Source organism: Amia ocellicauda, chromosome 5, assembly GCF_036373705.1.
Source record: "Amia ocellicauda isolate fAmiCal2 chromosome 5, fAmiCal2.hap1, whole genome shotgun sequence".
Taxonomy (NCBI): Eukaryota; Metazoa; Chordata; class Actinopteri; order Amiiformes; family Amiidae; genus Amia; species Amia ocellicauda.
In genome coordinates, this window is record NC_089854.1 from 17,405,943 (window position 1) to 17,428,519 (window position 22,577).

Below are 22,577 nucleotides of genomic sequence, written 5' to 3' on the forward strand. Positions count from 1 at the left end.
AATGTATTGTAATGCTTCGACTCATCTGTTGGCATTACTAGATCTTGCACTGCATCTTAAAAATCAAAACAGATGACTTCATATTCACTGTGTTATACCCCTCATTTATTTTTTCTATACGGAGGACGTTGTGCTTGATGTAACTTTGCCACAGTTCCCCCCGGGCACCCTGCTCAGTTTAAAGTACCTTGAGTAAAAGGTCAAATACATAAAGGATTTTAAAAAATGATATCAGATCATATATATGCCAAAACATGTACCCAAACCCTCTTTTAAAACACTGAACACAATTACGTAAATCACTGCCAAGCTGCCTATAATTGAACATTTCTTATTAAACGATGTTCACTGCGCAATTAATGGAAGGAAAAAGGTAGCCCATGCATCATTCAAGATGTTAGGAAGAGCTCTGAAATCCCTTTAACCAATGGCACCATCAGTGCGTAGTTATAATATAGACCTATATATTGATTAAGAGGAACTAAAACAATCGTTTTGCCTTTAGCTGTGCTGTGGATTATAATGGTCGCTAGATTACACTATTGTCTCCTTAGGCTTTTTCAATTGAATAACAACTATCATTGTATAGGGCCTTATGCAGTAAAAACAACAAGGTTTAGATGCATTCAGACAGTGTACTACACAGTGTCCTTCATTTCTACTTCCATCATCTATAGCAATGTCTATGGTTTTCCTAAAGTGCTATTCTTATGTTTAGAGTGGATTTCTACTAGAACTGTAACTGGATTGTGGCCTTTTCAGAACATGGATAATTGCTAAATCACTCCACTCGTGCTTGACATGGGAAGGAACCGCACCTCGACAACAGTCAGCCAATAGTGGGCCAGATCCAGCACAGTCTAAACTATAGGGCTCACGCTGCAATCTGAATGGAGGCTTTTAACAGCCGAGCCTCTCAGGAGCCATATACAGAAAACCAATCTTCTGATATAGTTTTCTGTGTATATTGGGTTTCAGAAAAACCTGATCTCATGTAAAACGTGCCGATTTATATTTCAATGCACCCAGGAACATAGTATGACTTCCTGTGCTGACAACACCCCCTCCCTAAGCCTAGAGGACTGAGTGAGGAACGGGGGGAGCAAGGGGACTGGAGGTGCCTGTGCAGCTGGGGTATTGGGACAATGCAGGGCGGTGTTCAGTCACAGGGGGGTGCATTTCAGCACTGAAACCTTAGCCAGGGCCTTGGCTGGCAGATCACAATGCAGGGTGGGGATGGGGAAGATTGTCTAACAGAGGAGAACAAGAGAGAGAAGTCGGGGCTGCAGTGGGAACAGGAGCATGCCGTCACCTGATCACTGCCCCCCCACCGCCTCCTCTGACTCTGGCTGCTCCCCAGCCCAGGCTCCAGGGCAGCAGGGTCTCCAGGGAGAGAAAGACAACAACTGCAGCAGAATAGCCTGAGAAATGGCTACATTAGGGAGAAAAATGAAGAGAACAATTTAAAATTCCCAATGGCTCAGTGTCCCATGGAGTAATGAATCCCACAGCTGGAGTGGCTGATGGGTAAACATTGAATTACTCTTGGTGCTTGTTTTGTGCTGCAAACTCACAGCAAAGGAGCTTAAGGTGGAAGGAATGTAAGGATGAGCCAGTGAATTTAATACTGTGAACAGAAGCGTGTAAAATCAGTGGAGTGCATCTACCTTAATATGGACCCTTGTGAAAAAAGATCGATAAGCCCGTTGTGCGTGTGTGTGTAAAATCTGAACAGTGAACACACAGTTCAGTGTGACGAATGTTCCAATAACGTCAAAACAAAAATACATTTAAAAAAATATATATACTAGTGGTACTTAATTAAAACTAAAGTTTTTAACCAATTTTGCCTTTTGCTTTCAAACAAAGTGGAGCAGTGCCCTCAGGGTTGAAATGGGCAGCCCACTGCAGAGTACCAGCTGCCCTGCTTCACTGGGATCTCTTCAGGATTTACCCCAACCAATCTAGGCAAAGAAGTAGACCCCTTTCGTAAAAAAAATTAAAAACTCTGAAGATCAAACTGAAGCCCCATCAAATATGTATAATAATGCTTTCTTTAAATAATAATAAAAATGGAAAACCATACTTTCTCTCAGCCCCCCTAAAAATAATATGATTATGAAGTAATGGCACGGTCAAACAGTCCAACAAAACACCATCAGCCACCCTTTGTATTTTCTCTCAGCCCCCCTAAAAATAATACAACAAAATAAGCCCTTACACCAGAGAAATACACCATCAGCACTCCGTCCACACTGAGACTGAAGAGATTGTCACGGGGGAGTTAGTTGTGTCAGCTGGATTTAGAATGTGTACTGCAGAAATAAAGACCATTCAACAATGTCATTATCGTTTTAGAGGTGAAAAGCCAAAACCCACATTACCACATTTTCATGTACCAAGTCTGAGTGCTCTTGTATGTGTATCAGAAAAGGAAAGGGAGAAAACATTGCCAATTCTAGATATACACTAACTCACACACTGGACAGCGATACCCGGCACTGCATGACTATACAACCCCCCAACCCCTTACTCCAGCTGCTCATTTTGCTTTAATAAGGAAAGATCCATTTTAATTTGGTCTTGAAGTAATGCAACCCAAGGGACAATAACTCCTGAAATCATAAAAATATATTCCTACACACTGAACATAAATTATAAAGGAGCAGAAAAGTAATTGGGGAATCGTGTGTATGTTTGTGTGGGGGGGGTCAGAAAAGGACAGATGGGACAGCTGTTTTCTTTGTGAATATGTGTGTGTCTGTGTGTCCGCAAAAGAGAGAATATGGGAGGGTGCCCCTTTAAAAGTTAACAGGTTCTCTCTCACTCTCTCTCTCTCTCTCTCTCATCTCCAGGTAATAAAACAGCAAAGAATAGAAAGCAGATTGGGTTGCAGTGCAGAAAGGGAGGGAGGGGGCTGTGTCACTGGGAAATTAGAGCTGTGGCTCCGCTGCCCCTGACCTGGAGCCCCTCCAAGGGATGCACAGCTCCTTAACACACCCAGAAGCCTTCCCTGTGCAGTAGTATGGCTTAGTGGCAGCCAACCTGCGCAGAGGCAATGCAGGAAATTATTAACATGTATGCACTTAGATTTCTTCTATTATTTTTTTAAATTGCCCAAGTCTCTAATCCTCTGTGTTACAGGTGCAGCATGTGTGTGGTGTGAAGCTGTGAACATGAATCTTTGGCTGTGCCACCTGTCTAAGGGGGGATCTGGCAGGATTCAAAGCAATGGGAACCCCAGTTTATGTAGCCAAAGATTCCACTTTAAATACATATTTGTGTAGAAATTTGGCAATAGAATATTTCTCCTACATTTCATTATTATTACTATTAATATGTTATATAGCAGACACCTTTATCCAAGATATTGTTTTAGATGTAATTTGCTCTCTGAACACTGCTACCCTGGAGCAAACTACTCCAGCTCAACTAAAAACCCAACTATACAAACTGGTATAAATATAATTGGCTTTGGATATTTGAGATTGAGATTATTATTATTTGTTTTATTTCTTGGCAGACGCCCTTATCCAGGGCGATTTACAACATAAGATTTGTCACAAAGCACTGTGCTACACCAGCAGAACTGTGCGCACTACAGTTTTGCTTACCCGTAATGAGCCTGGATGAATCTGACACAAGACTGCCATCAGCAGACAACCCCTTTAAGGTCAAGTGAAAGTACAGGGTGGTTCAGAATATGCACAACCACCATTTACAGTGTGAACTGCCAATTTGAAAATCACAAACTAACAGCATTCTGATTTGGAGATTTTTCCAAAATTCTTCCAATTCCCTTATTATCATCTTATTAACAGGGTCTCTGATCAGCACTTTTACGCCTGGTGTATAAGCGCTTATTGGAGCCACTTCATGATCCTTCCTGCCTGGCTGTGTCCGTGCAGCCGTCACTCCACACCTCATACAGATCAAGGCGGGAGATTTCCATCGCCGTCTCTGTATTCCCCGATGGCTTTAGAGATCGGACGTTTTTAATGTGTATTTTTTTGGCCTTCATCAAAGAAGAGGAAGAACACGCCTGTTTTGAATAGCAGCCAGAAAACAATGTTCAATTTCAAACAGCGCCGGGGGAAATACAAGAACGTAAAATTAAATAAAGGCTAAAAAGACGAAAAAAAATTAATAAATAAATAACTATTTTAATATATACTTTGAACCCAGGCTTCATAAGTCCAAGATAATAAATTAACTGACAGAATCAAACAGCACATAGATAATGCATTCTACATACCATACAAAATAAAATAACATAAAATACTGGACAGTAGTGAAGAATTATAGCTTAAAAAGTGACAAATCGTTTTAATTTTGGTTGATTTTGATTTTTGGAAATGCACTGTACAGTTGTTGACTACTACAGTTTTAAAGTTCTGCTCTGAGGGGCACTGAGGTTTCAGTGTCTGTTTTTGATTGTACTTAATTCTCCCAGAAAGCTGTAGTTTCAATGATTTCCAGAGATACTTGACAATTATTGAATTATTGCCTGCAGACAGACTTGGGATTTGGAGTCAGTGTAACGTACTGTGGTTTTTAATAAGGACATAAACCTTAGCCAGAGGGACATGCTGCTTGAGATGGTTAATGAGTTTTTGTACAAATCAATGCACTCAGATCCGGAGCCAGTGCGAACAGACTTCAGTGCAACTGGGGACAGTAAAGAGTTAAAGCCCCCCTCTAAAAAAAAGAGGGCAAATTAAGCTCACTGTTAATTGGGAAATTAAGCTCACTGTTAATTGTGTGTGTGGGGGGGGGGGGTAGCTGGACGAAATGAAAGTCAAATATCACACCACTGCTCTGTACTGCATTGCTCTGTCCTGTACTGCATGCTGTGCACTGCTCTGTTCGGTTCTGACAGCACTGTCTTCCAGATTCCAAAAGCTCCCCAGTCCCAGCTGACAGCTGACTTCTGCACAGAAAATACACTGTGATCTGTCAAACCATGTAGGGGTCACTCACAGAGCACACAGTCTAGCCCTCTGCCTCACATTTACCATTGCATTGCATGGTGTGGGGAGTGCATCCCATTATTTCCTGCCCAGTGACTGTTTGTCTACACAGATTTCTCCTCCGCCTAATCCCTGCACTCCACTGTATATAAACCTCTCCACCTGTTAAGGCACTATATAACTGAATACATTTCTTTTACAAGATTCCCAGTGTGTATGTATAGTACATTTAATAACTATACACCCTGTAAGCACTGAAAAATAGTAAGGCATAGAAATCCCCACGCATGCATACAACCATGCCTGAAGAAATATAGGGGACGGATCCAGATTTGGTTAATCTCAGAGGTACACAAACTTAATTGGGTAAATTGAGTATTCAATGGTGATTCAAAGTATTCTAGATTTCACTCTCTTTCAGATCTTAGTTACTTACATGAACCATTGACTGTACAAATCATCTTCCTATACCAGACCTTTTTAATCCCTTTCTTCGCCTAAACTGTAGGTTTCATGCTAATTAGTTAATTTGAAATCTATTAAAATGGTCTAATTACATTCATAATTAGGTAGTTTCCATAGCTGAGCGCTCAGGGGGAACAGAGGACCAGGGTGGCTGGCTCCCAGGGGGTGACATCTGGGAACATCTGACAGCCCAGTCCTGAAACTGGACAGCAACAGAGTGTACTGCTCTGTGCTGCCTGTGTAAGATTTCCTCATTTGATGATATGGAATTATTTAGTAGTTATTTATTTGTGGCCAAGTGACTAAGGAGAGAGGCTGCGGAAATATCCTCAAGACAACTGATACCTTTATCTGTACCCCTAATTTTAGAAATGTTGCATCAACCTCCACATTTTAATTTAATACAGATATGACAATTAGTGAAAAAACATACATTCATAATATTTATGATGAACTGTGATCTTGAATTGCAGAGCAGAAATTAATGGAATTTCACATGAGAACAAAAACAAACTTCCTAATGCAATTACACAACTATGTACATGAGAACAAGCTCAGGTATTTCACTGACAGTCATGTTCTAAAATGCACATGGGGTGGTCAGAAGGGGCTGGTGTGATACACAAAAAGTGGTGTGACTTTTTTTCAGTAGGACAGCAAGGGTGGCAAAGTGGTTAGCACCGCTGCTTCACAGCTCCTGGGACCCACATTTGATTCTGGCCTTGGGTATCTGCCTGTGTGGATTTTGCATGTTCTCCCCATGGTCGTGTGGCTTATCTCTGGGCTCTCTAGTTTGCTCCCACATGCCCAAGAAATTCTGCATTGGTTGATTGTCTGTTCTACATTGCACTGCAGTCATGGGAACATGGCGTGCGTTAACAACGCCCTGCAATGGACTGGCATCAGGATGTAACCTGCCTTGTGCCCCATGTCTGCAGGGGTAGGCTTCACCTAACTGTGGCTCCGCACTTGCTGAAGTGCTTATAGAAAAGTCACATTTCAAAGAGAGACATCTGAAGGAAGCAAGGCTGAAAGTTTTTTCCTAGGATTCCCTGACTTCTTTCTTCCCCCACACCGTGCTGACCCCTTTCAGCTGAGACAATTGAAACTGGATGCAGGCTGAAAGTTCAACAGGGCTGGAGTTCAGAGACCAGATAAGAGATCAGAGACCCATTCTTGAATGCCAGCTACATTCAAGAATGGGGGGCATACAATAACCTTCCATCCCTGGAGAGAGTCAAGGCAGGCTCACCTTTCTCCTAACAATTGTGCTCACCTGCACTTGCAGCACAGGCCCTTAACCCCTATCCTTTACAAAGACTGTCCTAGGTCTTTCAACTCAAATGCTCAAAGAGAAGACCCATTCATTCACACCTGACCCCCACCCCCCCCCTCTCCAACCTTGATATCAATACTGCACTAACTTTTCCGTCTTTTCAAGTGGGAAAAATCTCAGTCCCATGTGTGTGCACGCAACACTGGCAGGGGCACATGCTCTATCCCAAGCTCCTCTGTTCTGCTCCTTTTTCCTTGTGCCCTTCGAGATTTACATCCAGCCTCCCAAGAAATGAAGCCCTTATGTGTATTAAAGAAAATTCTAAAAGTGGAGTAAACGTAAGGAAAAAGAGCAATGTAACAAACATCTCTTTTTGCAGTGCCAGATGAAAAGATTTGACACTATATACCACTGGATAAAACTACAAAGATACCTGGTACATTATTATCCCTAACTAAGATTAAGGCCGAGAATGAATCAAAACTATGACCCCACCTGTTAATAGAAAAATACAAAATTGTACTCGGTGATGGTTTCACTTTTGCAATATGCTTTTCTCTTCTACTTATAATTGTAACTGTTGAACTATAAAAGGTCTGTAGTTTGCCAGTGAGAGAAAGTTTTAATTTAAATCGGTCCCTACGTTTACTGGGTCCCCTAGACGAAACTGACACGTTTCATTGGTTTAACCCTGAACTTGATTTCAAGTGCAAAAATATAGTCTAGTGAAATCAGTAAAGAGAAAGGAGAAATCTGAAGAGTAGTCTGGTGATTTTGCTAATTATAGATTTCATTTTTTTAAACTAGCCCATAGAGTAGACTGTTGTTTTGCAAGCACCAAAGAAAAGCTGACCAGACAGTCAGGATTTGTCTACAAATAAGAGTAACAAAGCAAATCACATAATACATTTTCAGTAATTACTCACAGAATTTTAATAACTGTCAAAGTCGATTAGAGCGCTGTGATCTTCCTTTAGAACACTGACCTTGATGTAACTCTATGAAGTGGTGGACTAATTGCAGCAGCAAAATTAATGAACAGTACATACTGTGGGAGAAGGGGGAATGTTTGTCTTGAATTGGCTTCAGCCAGCCTCAGAATTGCCTCTCAATTATTGCTTTGTATTGTGGACATATTTTTTTGGCAAGTGTTATTTTGTAAAATTATTTTCTTTATCGTTTAAACTAATTACAGTACGGACTTGGTGATAAATGTGTTTTTTTGTTTTGTTTTCAGCATTGGTTTAGGATGAAACCTTAAGTTATTTATGAACAGTACTTGCTTAAAGCCTAGGTTTTGGTGTTAGATGTGACGTTGCACTACATAGCTGGTCTTGATAACTTCAAACTGGGTAATGGAAAGAATATGATAAATGTATCATTAATGCATGTGTACTACAGATGATGTCAACAGAAAACTATGCGTTATTACACATATGATTATGGTTATACAAGATTAAATAAAACTGCATTTTATAAGCTGTGGGGATGGGAGGCTACACTGCTATGTGCTATACAGGTACATATATAGCAGTGAGACTGAAATATCTGCATTCTTGAACAAATCATGGTTCAATAAATCAGAATATCACTGATAAGATTAGTTCCATAAAAATATTTAAGAAACTAATTGAATTAGTGAACAACAGTTTTTAAAAAGCAGAATGTCAATATTTATGTGTAGTAAAGAAAGCAGTTGATGTGCTTTGGCAAGGCTGAGTTGAATCCACTTGAAAGTCCCCATGTGATTAAAAAGGGAAGTGATGAATCAAAAACAGGCTGAGGATGTGCTAGGCAACACTGGGCAGGCTGCAACTGGGAAAAGTCACCTGACAGAGCTCTAGATCAAGATGGCCCTTTCTCTGTGCGCTCTCACCAATAAAACGCTCATTCATCCTGCAGAGAGGAAAGCTGCTGCTCTTGGTGACATCCTTGTAAAAGGTTATCCTCTCAGCACATTTGCATGGCACAGTAGCCCTGCAACATTCGCTTGCTGGTGCCATTCACTTGTGTCGAGACTAGCCTGGGCCAGAATTCCAAATGGGATATGGAATGGAATTCGGAATACAGAGAGCAGATGGTCTAAAAAGTCCCCTTGCCCGAGTGTTGCTATGAGCTCTGGCAGATTAGAATGAGCAGTCAAGAGACATTGATAATACACAGGCACAACACCAAGTACACCAAACAGAGCACAGGGCTGTATACTCACCGGCCAGGGGTATTTGAAGGGGATGGTGATGCGGCCGCTCTGCTCGTTGTGTCCGTGGTGCCGCAGGTTGAAACTATTGCTGCCCAGGATGCCTGTGCTGCCTGAGCCGAAGGTGCAAGGCCCAGTGGGCAACACTCGCACCTGGTACTCCTTCAGACATGCGAAGAAGTAGGTGTCACACTGGTCTGACAGGGAGCATGGTCCTCCAGAACTGCTGCCCCCCCCACCCTCATCTCCACCCCTTCCACCCCCATCGCAGCACTCCCCGTTTTGGAGCAGCCCACTGGGGTTGTGGACCTGCTTGATCTGCAGCTCAAACATCCCCACTGCACGCAGAACCTGGGAGAGAGAGAGAGAAAGGGTGAGTGAGACCATTTCTTTATGGTGTTACCAGTGATGGAGGATTTGACTCCAGGACTGGCAACCACTGGGTTAGTGGGATATAGAAGAGAAGAGAAGGGGTTAATGGGAGATGGATAAGAGAAGTTAAAGAGCAAGCAAAAGGGGTTAGAGGGAGAATGAATATAAATGGGAGGGGAAGGGGAGGGGAAATGTGGGAGTAAATAATTCATAAGAGGGAATGGGAGAAGAGATTCAATGGAAGAGGAGGGGGGATTAGTAAATAGGAGAGAGAAGGGAGGACAGAAAGGAGAGGGGTGATAAAGTGATGGGGGGAGGGAGCAGAGGAGAGAGAGACTATAGTAAATACGATGACTTAATCATGCTAAACCATGCAGGACTGAACAAAGTGCACAGTTTGGACTGCCATTAATTAAACTACAATAAAAAATAAAAAATAAAAAATAAAACCATCAAGTTAGACCAAATCACAACACGCAAATCTCACAGTACAAACCTGTATCCTATAGCATTTAAATGGATTGTCAGAAGTCAGTTTCTACTACTTATAAATCTTAATGGCATAGGGTACACATTTGTAATTTATTTTAATGCGCAGGTCAAGGTTTTGATTTGGTCTAGACCATTGTTTCAAATGAAGGATACGAATATTATAAACTAGAACCATATATACATGCACGCATAAAACAGATAATAGTATGTCCTTGTTTTATAATTATTTAAATTTAAACCGCAGGAAAGGATTGATACCGAGTTGCCAGTAAACACACTTCCACCCCTTCTGCATTTCTATTCATTCCAGCAAGTGAGGGGTTAACTAGCAACAGATTTCTGAAACGTTGTCAGATGGGAACATTGATTACTGCTGTTCTTTCTGCGGTGGACAAAAGAACAACAGAAAGAGGGGACGGGGAAGAAAAGATTAATCGAATTACTCAATGAGACCGGCACACACCATCTCGGCTATTTTGTCCCCGAGGATCAAATAAACTAAAAACTTATTTTTTTTCTTCCCCTTCTCCACCAGACAGGATGTCAATAGAGAAACAGGGAGCAGGAGCCAGCTGCGGAGAGACATCCTAGATAGACTGTAACGTTGCCACACAGAGCATCAGAGGAAAACATTCACACTGGCGTAAGGTACTCCAAATTACTTACAAATGTATGTATTTTAATTGTAGGCACTGGTTAAAAGCTCCAACTGACTTTTTGGACAAACTATCAAGTACCGTAATATAGAGAAATCAACCACAATTTACTGTCCTTAGATGAAGAGGTTTAGAATACAGTGTTCGGTTATTACAGAAAATATAGAATAATAAATAAATACTGTGCTGGAAAGAGTTCAGAGCCGAGCAAAGCACAATCATTCCCACATTGGAGAGCTGGACAGACACAGAGGTGAAAAGAAACTCAATCTGTTTAGCCTAGAACAGAGATGATGATTTTCTGGAATGCCAAACATTCACCCAAACAATAACTTAATGGTCGGCAAGGAAACTTCAACCATGGGACTACAAATTAAAGTTTAGCCCCGAGTGTTTTTTAGGAGGGAAAACAGGAAGCACTTACACAAAGAGTTAGGGGTGTATGGAATCAACCAGCTCACTTACATGTTGGGTACTGATGCACTGGAATCTATATAAAAAAATTAAATAAATCTTAAATAGGTTCTGGGATCAACAAGTTGCTGGATACCAGATGTGCAAGATAGGACTGATGGCCTACGATTGTTTTTGGCCACCTGCATTGAACAGGTTTTAAATCGGTCACTCTAAATCATTACTTTCCCAAGACCTTTTTTGGGGGAAACTGCATTTCAATGTCATTTCCATATTTTTTAGCATAAAAAACAACCCCAGAATAATTGTAGTTCACACCTTTTTAGCAAACCATGGGTTAAATTGACATACTGAAAATGCTAAACTGTATGTTTATCACTTATACATACATGTATAAGAAACTTGAAAAAAATCCATGTGGGGCAGCCAAGTGAACCTGTGCCCCACTCCAGTGATGCTACCGCTGACCAGAGCGCCAGCCTAAGACATGTTATGCACAACTGGGTATCTTTCATACTCTCCTGATTCAAGACCCACAGAGTCTCGGCTGAGGGGTATAATCCTTGGAAATTAGCTCAGAACAGATGGTAAAGAGCCTTTGAAACCAGAGGCAAAACTAGCATGTAAATGTAAAGACTAATGCAGTGGTACCTCTCAGTTTAATATATTTTTATAAAAATCTGGGTTTTCCTATAAAACATGTTAAGACAGCAACACCACCAACACTTCTCCTTTCAAAATTGTTGTGCAAAGCAATCACAAAGGGAGCAGCAGGAATACAATCTAGGAGTTGTGGCCCCTTCTCTGGTCCTGTAGGTCACTCGTGTCTGTCAGGGTCCTGGCATCCTCTTCACGGTCTCTTCAGTGGCAGTTTGTACCAGAAGAGCCAGTTAGAATGGTACCTTATTAGCTCAGCGGAAACCTGCCTCAGATACAATCATACGGATCACTACATAAAAACTGGATGCCAAGTCGAAAAGGGAACACAACACAGCAGCTGATAACACAAGACACTCTCTGATCAAAAGCAGTTCAGTTCAGTACCGGTGGGTTCTGAGTCACAGCTAGCGCTAGGCAGCTGTGATTGGTGATCCTTGTAGTATATTTAAATTCAGAGCCAGATCCAGTTTGTCCAAAAGAGTAGTTTAAATGTCACACACGTTTCCTATTTCATTTCGTTTGATCTTCCTATGCTATTGCTGGATTGATTTTACTTTTTTTTTTTTTTTTTTTGCAATTTTTTTATTTCACAAAAAGGGTTCTATGAGCTGCCTAGAGCTGGTGGAAGCATCAATCCTGAGGAAATCACAGCAGACTGCAATCACTTGCCCTGTAATCAGATAACAGAATTACAGCAGGCAGAGAGAGAGAAGGAGAGAGGGAGAAGGCCACAAACAATAGCAAGTACCTGACTTTAAAAGCTCGAAAAGTGTATCCTAGGGAACTCCAATCTGCTGCCTGACTGTGAGCATGGTGTTCAAGGCCAGGGAACAAGGAGACACGGCCTGCAGCTAGTACACACTAGAGTGGCTCAGACTGCTGAGCAATGGGAGAGTGTTCAGTGCACTCCTGTTGCAGTGCAGGCTGTGATCGGCTAAAGAGCAGCTTTCACTGTCCCTGTGTCGGCCCTGCAGCAATTCCCAGACACACAGAGAGTGATAGAGAAAGAGGCACGCCCAGCTCTGGGCAGCCAGCCAGCCACCCAATTCTCAGAGCTCAGTGAAGGGAGGGTAGGATGAGGGCTCCTTCACGGACACATACCTTTCAGGAGTCAAGAGAATAAGATGTGTTTGACATTTTTGTGTTTATTTGTTTGTTTCCCCACCTGGTTTTGTTTTGATTTGTGTCTAAAGACATTCATAGCAAGCGGCATTTCTCCCCCAACAATCTTCTCCGGCCAGCACACAAGGACAGGTTGCTCGTCCAGATCAGCTGACAACTCCACATGGTTTTTAGAAAAGAAAAATAGAAAAAAAAAAACTAAAATTCCAACAATAGCAGCTCTGTGTAATTTCAGGGCAGGAGGCTGTTTCCTACGAGCATGGAGAAGCAGGTGGCTATAGGGCCTACCGATGGGTAGCAAAAGAATAGGAACTATTGTGTGTGAGCAAGGGTGATGGGAAATTGCTCAACAATTTAAGATGTAGTCCAGGCCTGGTCTTCAAACCAATTCTTATTTCAGGTCAAATCAAAAAAATACTAAATTAAATGAAGTTAAAGTCCAGTTGCATGGTTATAGCTACAGGGCTTCCAGCAAAATCAGCTGGGCAAAATATGGCCAAAACTCAGAGCTACAGGTTCATCCATTTCAGGCTTTATATAAGTAACAGAGCTTATTGTGTGTACGAGCCCCTGACATCACACCCCTGGGTTCTCAAGAATGTACAAATCCTGTGTGTCCCTCAGCCAGCCAGCCAGCCTTCCAGAGTGGCTTTTGTTTGGCTGGTTTTGGCAGTGTGGCTTGGATACCTGGTCGATTCATCTAGAGACAGGTGTGTGAGTGCTAAGGTTACCTGGATGTGCTGTACATTTCAAGCGTGTTCTTTAACACTTGCACAAACAGACAAGTCATTCTTAATAATGAGGCATAAACACAACCCTTGCGTCTACAGTCTGCATCCGCTCATGCCTGCACCATGCTGCTTTGCACTGGGAGTCTGAACCATTATGCCTGTGGGTCAGAGCCCTGTTCCCAGTGAGGCCATGGTGATTAGGGTTGGGGTCAGTTCCACTTTATCCAGCTGAATTCAGTTCCAAAAGATTGTATGATGTCAATGGGACATCAAAAACTAATGGGAAATGAAATTTGGAATAGGTTTGAATTGAACAGAATTGAAAAGGTGAAATTGTCCCCAACCCTGAGGGCTGTCAATGGCTTTGCTCACTTTGCCATCGGGAACCAGCTGTATAAACATAAGCTTCTTAAAACACATAGGGCTGGTTTCACAGACTATGATTAGCACTAGATTGGGTAGTCCAACACTAGTGCTAATCAAGGTCTGTGAAACCAGCCGGTAAGATATTAAATACAGCATATACTCTGATTTGTTATGTGTTTATATTAAATAAGCTTAAAAACCAGGAACATTTAAATGGAATGACTAAGGGGGAAACTTAACTCTGTTTTATGCAACTGGAGTGGTCAACAGTCCCTGATAGCATTGCTGCTCCCCAATCTCAACAACCTGCAGAAGCTCTTCATACCCATCTAGCTGCTGTGCATACCTACACAACATAGGAAATAACTCCATGCTCTCCCACCTTAAAACAAAAACCACACAACATCCACAGTCTTGTGATCAGGTTCAAGGAATGAACATGCAGAATCACTTCCATTAGAAAATGTATAGGCACACAACGCCAAGCACCAAACCGAGTGACACAAAACACTTAGCTGGGCCTGGTGCTCTGTGCCGGGCCTGATACAGAACAGCTGATACTGTTCCCCTGGGAAGGGATGACTATGGGAAAAAAGCTTTTTCTTTTTTGGGAAGTGGAGGAGGGTGGGCAAGGGAGGAATTTAGTCTAATAGCAGTCACATAACCCCAGCACACGCACAGAAGCTCACAATTCACACCAACAATGCCTTCCAGAATGTCGACATTGAGAAAATATCAGAAACTGTTTGGCTAATTATACTTTGTTCAATTGTTTTCTGGATCCACTCCTGGGTTTGTGAAATATCCCTCCCAAGGTAAGCTGCTGCCAAAAAAAGCAGAGAAACACAAACCCTGTTCAGTCTGTCCTGATCTTGATTAATGATTTTTTACTCCCCTATAGCTATCTAAACAACGCTTCTGAAAAACCTTGCCAGTTGCTGATGTGAAGAAACAGGTGGGAATAACACTAATTCAAATACAAGTCAAATACAATTCCCTAACAATATTGGGTTTAGCTGATGTAAATGCACTGATATTACAAGCTCTGCAAGGCAGAACTCATCACAGTACAGTTATTTCTAATCAAGAAAGTGGTTCATTTAAGGGCTTTTCAATTAGCCCAAGTAATTGGTAGCTGTGCTGGATTGAAAAGCAGCCGAGGGGACTGGTGGAACAAGACATCCAAACTTGTGCCCACCTAGAAAATGCCTACAAGAGAGACAGTACTGGACACTGGGATATTTCTACTGCAACACAAGATCTTTTCGATACCATAGCCTTCGTCTGAATGACTACAAATGACCGTCTGTATGAAATGGAGTGAGGACTCGGAGGGGAAAGGTCAGCTCCTGCAGGGCTTTTAACACAGGATGGGTAATCGGTGTCAGTACAGGCAGCACACAGGACATTTGCCTGCTGACAATTACTGTGAAGACAAAGCACTGCTGGTAATTGATGCTCAGTGTAAAATGATCCTTAATAAGTGCTCTGTCTGGGCTACATCAGGAAGAGACGGCTGTCTTACGGGGTCCAGCCATACCCAGAGCCAGAGATGTGTGGCAGATCAATCAAGGCATGTGACTCAAAGAATAATCACAACATCTTTTAATGTTTACTGGTGGGGGGGGGGGGGTGTATTTTTTTTTTTAATTTTTAAAGACTTACAGTGGATTGGTCAAATACAAGTTCTCAGAATGGAAATGCTTATTACAAGGGTCCAAAATTGGATGCATCTCTTTTGTACTGTGGTCGCATCCTGAACCCCCCCCCCCCCAAATATTGTAATGCATAAAATGTGTAAGGAATCAGAAGACTTCCAGAGAGAGCAGCAATATTGAGGTTGTCTCACTGGGTCACAGACAGTTGTGATGATTGTAAGTGCACAACATCATGCTCCAATGATGGCCTAGTTCACAGATCAGAATGCTGCAGCAAACAGTGGCCAAATGCATTTAGAAAACCTGCGATATGCGCTTCTCTCTTTTTTCTTCTCTCTTGAAAGCCAGTGGATCCAACTGTTACTCATATAACAGCATGGCCTGTCTCAGGTTATTACAGGCTCCCCTACCGAGTGTTACCTTAAAGCAGAGAAACCTTATTTCTAGCATTCTAGTAAGTGTGCCTGTACATGCAGAAGTATGCCAAATAAGGTAACAAGCACACGTTACCAAACACCTGACGCTTGCTCTCATACAACAGCCTGCAGCTGTCCAAGGGGAGTCTTACTTTACCTCAACCCCTGAGCCACCTGGACTAGACTGGAATGGACTGGACTAGACAAAGCTGGACAATGGGAAAAATGGGAAATGCTTCAGACGGGACTAACTCTGTGGTTTTCAACCTTGGCCCTGAACCCCACTGTCCTGCTGTTTTTTGTTCTAACCGAGCTCTCGTGTATTTAATTGAAACCTTACTAGAACTCATAATTTGCTTAAATTTGACTTATTTTTCTTTGTTTAGCTTACAAAAGTTGGAAAATTCGGAAATTGAAGAAAGATGTTTCCCCAACTGTTTAGAATTATGAGCTCAGAGAAGATAAATGACTTCAGTTGAGGGTTCAATAAAGTAAATCGATAGCTCGGATGGAACATTACCAATTAGGTCAGTGGGGCCCAGGCTCAGGATTTGAGAAGCACTGGTCAAACTACTCAGTCCTGATACTCTTTTCAAGGGGCGGGGGGGAAAGTGTCCATTCTTGACTATACAAGTACAAGTACAGCTCAATTTTAAGGGGATGTTGAGCTGGGAAGGACATCTCAAAGCCACAATGTCAACAGAGCATCTCCTTTTCAGCAGCACCAGACCACGCTCTGGCAACCCTCACCCCCCCCTCTACCAACCCTCACCCCCCCCTCTACCCCACCAGCTTATGGAGTCATAAGGGAGGCCTCTGACCCCCCCACATCCCCCTCAGTCTCTTATGTAACACCTGATGCTCTTACTAACAAGCCCCCAGAGAGAGCTGGGGAGGGGTATGGGATGACAATTGCCAGCTGTGATCACACAAGACAAGCTGCATAGAGCCTAACAGAGTAAGAAAGAATACCCTGTGGGCATTCTCCTCAATTCCAACCAGGGGCAAGTTCTGGAGGTGACCAACATGGCTTGTGCAAATACCCATCAAATAAAAGCTCCCAGCAGTAATACAGTAATGGTGAAGATTAAAAAATCAGATTCCCATTGTGAAGCAGTTTGATCCACAACAGGGGTTACCAATTGCAGTCCAGTAAGGTTGGTCTGAATGCAAAGAATTGAGAAAAGGGCTTTGGAATATGCATTACACTTTCTACACACATATGGGGTTTCAAATGCAATTGCCCGAAATCCTTTTGCAAGATCATTTGGTTGATAAGCTGCAAGCTGCAAGCAAACCAAATGGCTGTTTTTGGGGTTGTTATTTATTTATTTTCACTCATTCACTTATATGGGTTTAACACTATGGATTCCTTAGGCAATTACATGTCATCTAACAGTTGGTATACAGAGATTAAAACAAGCCACCTTTCCAGCTACACTGCACAAATGCCTGAATACACATCAGTGCATTAAACATGGATATGCTGTCATTGCTGCTGATTACAGCTGTATTGATATACTAGCAGCAAATGCTGTGTAAATGTCAAAAGGCACCAAAACAACATGCTAAACACTTGACATAAACACATTATTTTCAGTACCAGAATATGACATTTCCCAGGACTCATAGCATAGAGTTTTTTTTATAAATAAAAATAAGATCCACCACAATCCTTTACAGCATAAACAAGCAGTAAAACACTAGGCGGATAGGATGTTTACATTCTGTGCTAAAAGAAGCACATCATGCGAGACATAGTGCAAATAAATAAAACTATGCAACAGACACATCCTCTATGCAACCCTCATCACTGAGATTCCTGACATTTCTGTGTTTCAGCAGGGTCTTCATCTCCTCCCCCTCCCTGAAAGGTGGTGAGAATGTGCATTTCTGATGCTCAATGACCACTCATTCCAGCACTGTGAGTCAAATCCTCCAGCCATATATTTAAATATTCCCTAAAAATCCATTAATTTTCTTTTTCTTTGACTGTCTCCACTAATTTGTGGTTTCATGTCAAAAGTATTCCTTTGAAAGATGATTCAGTTAAATGAATTTACATTTTCTTTTGTCAGTCAAAATTTTGGCAATTATTGTAGCATCACCTCAATTACCTTACAAAGCAGATTACATTTGCACGCACACACGACTCATCTATTTATCAATCATACATCATTATAGGCCAAACACTGCCTGTAATAGCAAATGGCTATTTACAAACCATTGTCAAGGAAAAATAAATTGGTTTCAAATGCAGACAAAAATTTAATAAAATACAATTTTACTAAAAACTTTCTGCCATGTTTATGTATTGAATAACAAATATACATTTTATAACAGACTCTCCTTTAACTCAGATATTGAACATGTCAAGGTAGTTTTGTGCAAGACTTAGGCTTAAACTCACGGCACACTTCAAAGGAAACTTCACTCGGTTATTTAATGCAACTGACCAGACTCTCAAAAGTATAGTTCTATCAACGGATTAATGCAGAAGCAGGTAAACAGACAAGTCTCTCAATGTGTGGTGGTCCGAGTTACGTTTCAAAATTTGTGATTTAAATCAACACCACCACATGCTGGATATCACTCGCCATATTTAGGGGACATAACTCATACTAGTATAGATCTACAGGCTTTTTTTGTGTTCGGTTTTCTTTCATTGGAACAATTTTTACAAAGGCTGCAAGCTTTTAAATCCCTGAGATGGTCGTGACAGGCAGAGGCACAGCAGGTGTGCACAGGCTCGCACTGGAGCTCCTGTGCTATTTGCTATTCCCCAGGTGTGAACAGCGACAGTGGTGGGTTCTGACTTCTCTACCCTGGAAGGTTACACTGAGGGCAGTAACACAACCTACTGACAGTAGTCTGACAGTAACTCATACTGTTACTAACCAATTGAGACATGATGCCTCAGGGGGGAAGAAAACCATTTAATCGTTTGCTTTCCCCACTTCTCAGACTGTTTTTGCTAAGTTTACGCACCCCCTGCACCCCCAAACACAAAATACTGAGGTGATCCAAGCTAAGCCTTTAACTGGTGTTTTCATCATAAGCAGCCCTACAAAGTTGGCTTAGTTGGTCAGAATTGCCATTTGCTGTAGGTGTTTATTAATTGATGATTGTGAGAGACCTACACCTGAAAGACTACGGCTCTCCAGGACCAGGGTTGCATCCCCTGTACTGTCTACAGTAGCACTAGTTGATTATCTGGCCATGTGCTTGAGGCTGAAACACACTGAGCCCACCTTCAATGTTGAGAGACCGTGAAATTGTCCCCCCAATATTGTCTGCTCGGGTCCTTAAGGCGTGGCATCGAAAACAACTCCTCCTCCTCCAGACAGACAGGCCACGCCCACATGGTTAGAAACGCGCGCATTGGTTATTGATTAATTGTCACTTTGCAGGACATCCTTGTCAATTATTTTTTTATGCGGCCAATCACCTGCAGAAGTAACTTGACTCATTTTATATGTGGCCAATCGCCGAGGGGAAAAAAGAAGAGGAGGAAGCAAATGTGTCGGTGTGTTAATATCGAACAGCTGGAGCTGATGTGAGTTCATGGATAGCGAGTAGTTTTGAGGTCGTTAATCGGGAGATATAACCCTTTATAAAGTATGCTCTATTTACAATCACACAGGGTTTTATAACTTGTATGTATATATCATTTGACAGGTTCGTGGAATTACGATGATGAAGTTAGCTCTAGGCTGGCTGGTTTGATTGAAAAGTACGAGTGACTGCAGGATATTCTCCGTTTCAGTTGAAGGTCTTCAGTGAGTTTAACCAATAGGCGAGTCGAAGAATGTGCCTTTCTTTAGACAGGTGACCAATCAGGAGTGAGTAGAGGCGGGCTTACAGTCTCTGCCGACCAATGGGAGCCACAGCTCTGACTGCTGTCCAATCATATAGGGAGCAACTGCGCAGCCGCCAGCATTAATATTGCTCGCTGTCAATCATTTTACTTGATATTAAAAATACAAATACCTTCACAACATAATTAGTTTACATTAAAAAAAAATGTTTTCCGACAAAGGAGACTCATAGTCGATTTCTTTACAAATCTTTTTTCAACGAGAACTTAAAAAATTATATATGACATTTGCACTGTTTGCACCATGTTTAGTGTGTCCAAAGTGATTTGGCACAAGGGCTGACATTTTAGCATTCTATATTAATAAGTAGCTCTTGTTTGGGATATGAAATTACCCCCCAATATTAATAGCGTGCCGTCTGCTCGACATGAATGATGACGAATCCGATCCCACTTGGCAACCACACACAAACCACGCCCCCAACGCAGACGCCACGCCCCTTGCTGAAATCTATGTTCCCCCCCAACCCTGGTTCCCAGTATGGATCAGCAACTGGCTGTTAAAGCTAGAATGCTTTCTGCAGGGGCTTTCCAATGAATGCAGCGAGTGAGTAGGAGACAGGGTGGGTCCAGGTCTCAGCGACACAGCCGAAGCATGCAGTCGTGTGTGCAAAAGTAAACCTCCTTCTCTGCCTCATTTCCCCCAGTGCATCCCTTGAGAAGGCTTTGTGAAGGCTCAGACTGAAGAGAGCCAGCACAATACACTACAATACAAAATCACCTCACACTCTGATCCAGATTTATATATATATATATATATATATATATATATATATATATATATACACACACACACACACACAACACACACACTCACACACTTTTTTTTATGGGTCCTGCATCAGGGTTACTGGCATAGTTGAAAAACTCACTCACACAGCTGAACTAGGCAGGTTGGCCCAGAGTTGGCACAATGTCAGGTATAGCACCATCAATCAACTGTAACTGTGGCTCAGTGGGATTAACCCAATAGCACTGAACCTCCACTGTCAGCCTGGCCTCTCTCAGTACCAGGACACCACAAAAGACTCCCACAGTAAAGCAGATTGATCCATTTGATGAGGCTAACAGAGCAGAACAGCAATTCCTCTAATAAAGTGCACGTCACTCTATGCAAATGTCGAGTGCAGTACAGGAAAAAACACGCACAGATCTTGTACAAAGGATCCTGCAGCCTATAATAGCTGAAAGGGATAGAACCACTGTGCAATTGTGATTTTTTTAATTATTTTTTATAGAATGCTACCAAGACAGCTAGGACTGAGCTATTCACAACATCACCGTGATTTATTTGCAAGACTGCTGCACTTGAAATAACAGTGATTCCCAGATTAGAGATTAGCTGGGACCAGTAGGGCCGGCAAGGAGCAATGCCCCAAACCAGTGATGCCAGTGTCAATGCCAGACAAAGAAGGGAGGAAATTGATTTTATATAATTCCATCATTACTCCATTTAGGCGTCGTGGAAAAAAAGGCATTAAAATCATTGTATCGAATCATTGTTTAAGGGAATCAGCATTTTAAATGACTAACGCTAGCACGGCAGCCATACAACATTATGAGATTAATATTGTTTACCAGGTCAGATCACACATGTATCACCTTCTCACCCTGTGCAAGCTGAGCTACCCCCTTTAAACTAACTCTCCCAGTGTAAATGGATAAATGAGAGTTCAGAGGCTTTTCGGTCCATTTACTTTTGTATGGATTGTTTTCTGACAACGGATGAACTAATCGATTATGCGAGGGGAAACACAGAACACCCTGCGGTTTTCTTTCATTCACAACTCTCTTATCGGCCATGGCAAGTTGTGCAAAACCTAACGTCGCATGATTGCATTGTAACCCCTCAGTCGCTCTTGCACTTCATGTGTGCCGCTCTGCAGGCGCAGGCGACCGTTTAAAACCTGCGAAGAGCAACAAGTGATACACACTGACACGGGGTGGTCCGGCGCAGACAGCGCAGGGGACATGCACCAAAGTGGGGTTGGTCTGAAATTAGCACTGGTGTTCATCAGGACACAGAGAGCCTGACCCTTACCTGAGGCTGTAGCAGGAGAAAGATGACGCAGACTATTCCCAGCTGCGGACACTGCCCGTCCCACATCGCTGCCCCGCGGCTCCGGGTCCCTCTCTCGCCGCCTGTCAAAGCTCCCCGGGCTCGCCTGGCTCCTCGGAACATAGATTTCAAGGCGTCTCTCCCTCCTCCTGGCTGCCGCCTTTCACTTGCCCATTGACTTGCTCTGCTGCGGTGTGGCCGGGGGTGGCTGGAGCCCAAAGCGGTCTTCTGCCCCCCGTCCCCCGTCCCCGAGGGCTCTCGACCGGGAGGAGAGATTTGCGGTTGGGGTTGTGTGGAGCGCTCGCTGCAGCCCGCTAAGAAGCTTTGACTGTGCGACCGGCTGCCTCCCCGGCCAGCGCTCTCATCCTAATTATTCCGTCCTCTCCTCTCTCTCTCTCTCTCTCTCTCTCTCTCTCTCTCTCTCTCTCTCTCTCTCTCTCTCTCTCTCTCTCTCTCTCATTCAAGCGACTCCACTAATGCAGTCCCGCTTAGCGACTGGGGGCGAGAGGAGGGAGGTGGGTCTTTAACTCGGGAAGAGCCGTCATCAGAGAGAGAGAGAGAGAGAGAGAGAGAGAGAGAGAGAGAGCACTCTGACCACATCGTAAACGGACGTGTCACTTTATAACATTTACACACCATAACTAAACCGCTTAACCAATGTCTGTTTTTTGTGATTGTTTTCTCGCCCTTCACCACGTCATTGTATTATTATTGTATCTGATCTCGGTTAGAATACAGGCTGTCCAGCTCTGGTGTGTGAATCTCCAATCTGTCCAAATCCGTTCCAATGACATGCATTGAAATTTGTCTTTTTTGTCACTATCTATTTACCACATGTGGCTTAAA

At 42.6% G+C, this 22,577-nt stretch overlaps 1 protein-coding gene across 4 annotated transcripts in view; it reads right to left on the reverse strand.

Annotated features, from left to right (window-relative positions):
- LOC136749605 (protein jagged-1) overlaps positions 1-22,237 on the reverse strand; it is a 70,212-nt gene extending 47,975 nt beyond the window's left edge. For all 4 annotated transcript variants that reach the window (XM_066704051.1, XM_066704052.1, XM_066704050.1 and 1 more), the window contains exons 1-2: positions 21,714-22,237; positions 8,921-9,259 (exon numbers count right to left, since the gene is read on the reverse strand). In XM_066704051.1, the coding sequence (XP_066560148.1) occupies positions 8,921-9,259; positions 21,714-21,854 (480 nt within the window). In that variant the 5' untranslated portion in view covers positions 21,855-22,237. The remainder of the gene's footprint in view (positions 1-8,920; positions 9,260-21,713) is intronic.
- Positions 22,238-22,577: the final 340 nt, after the last annotated feature.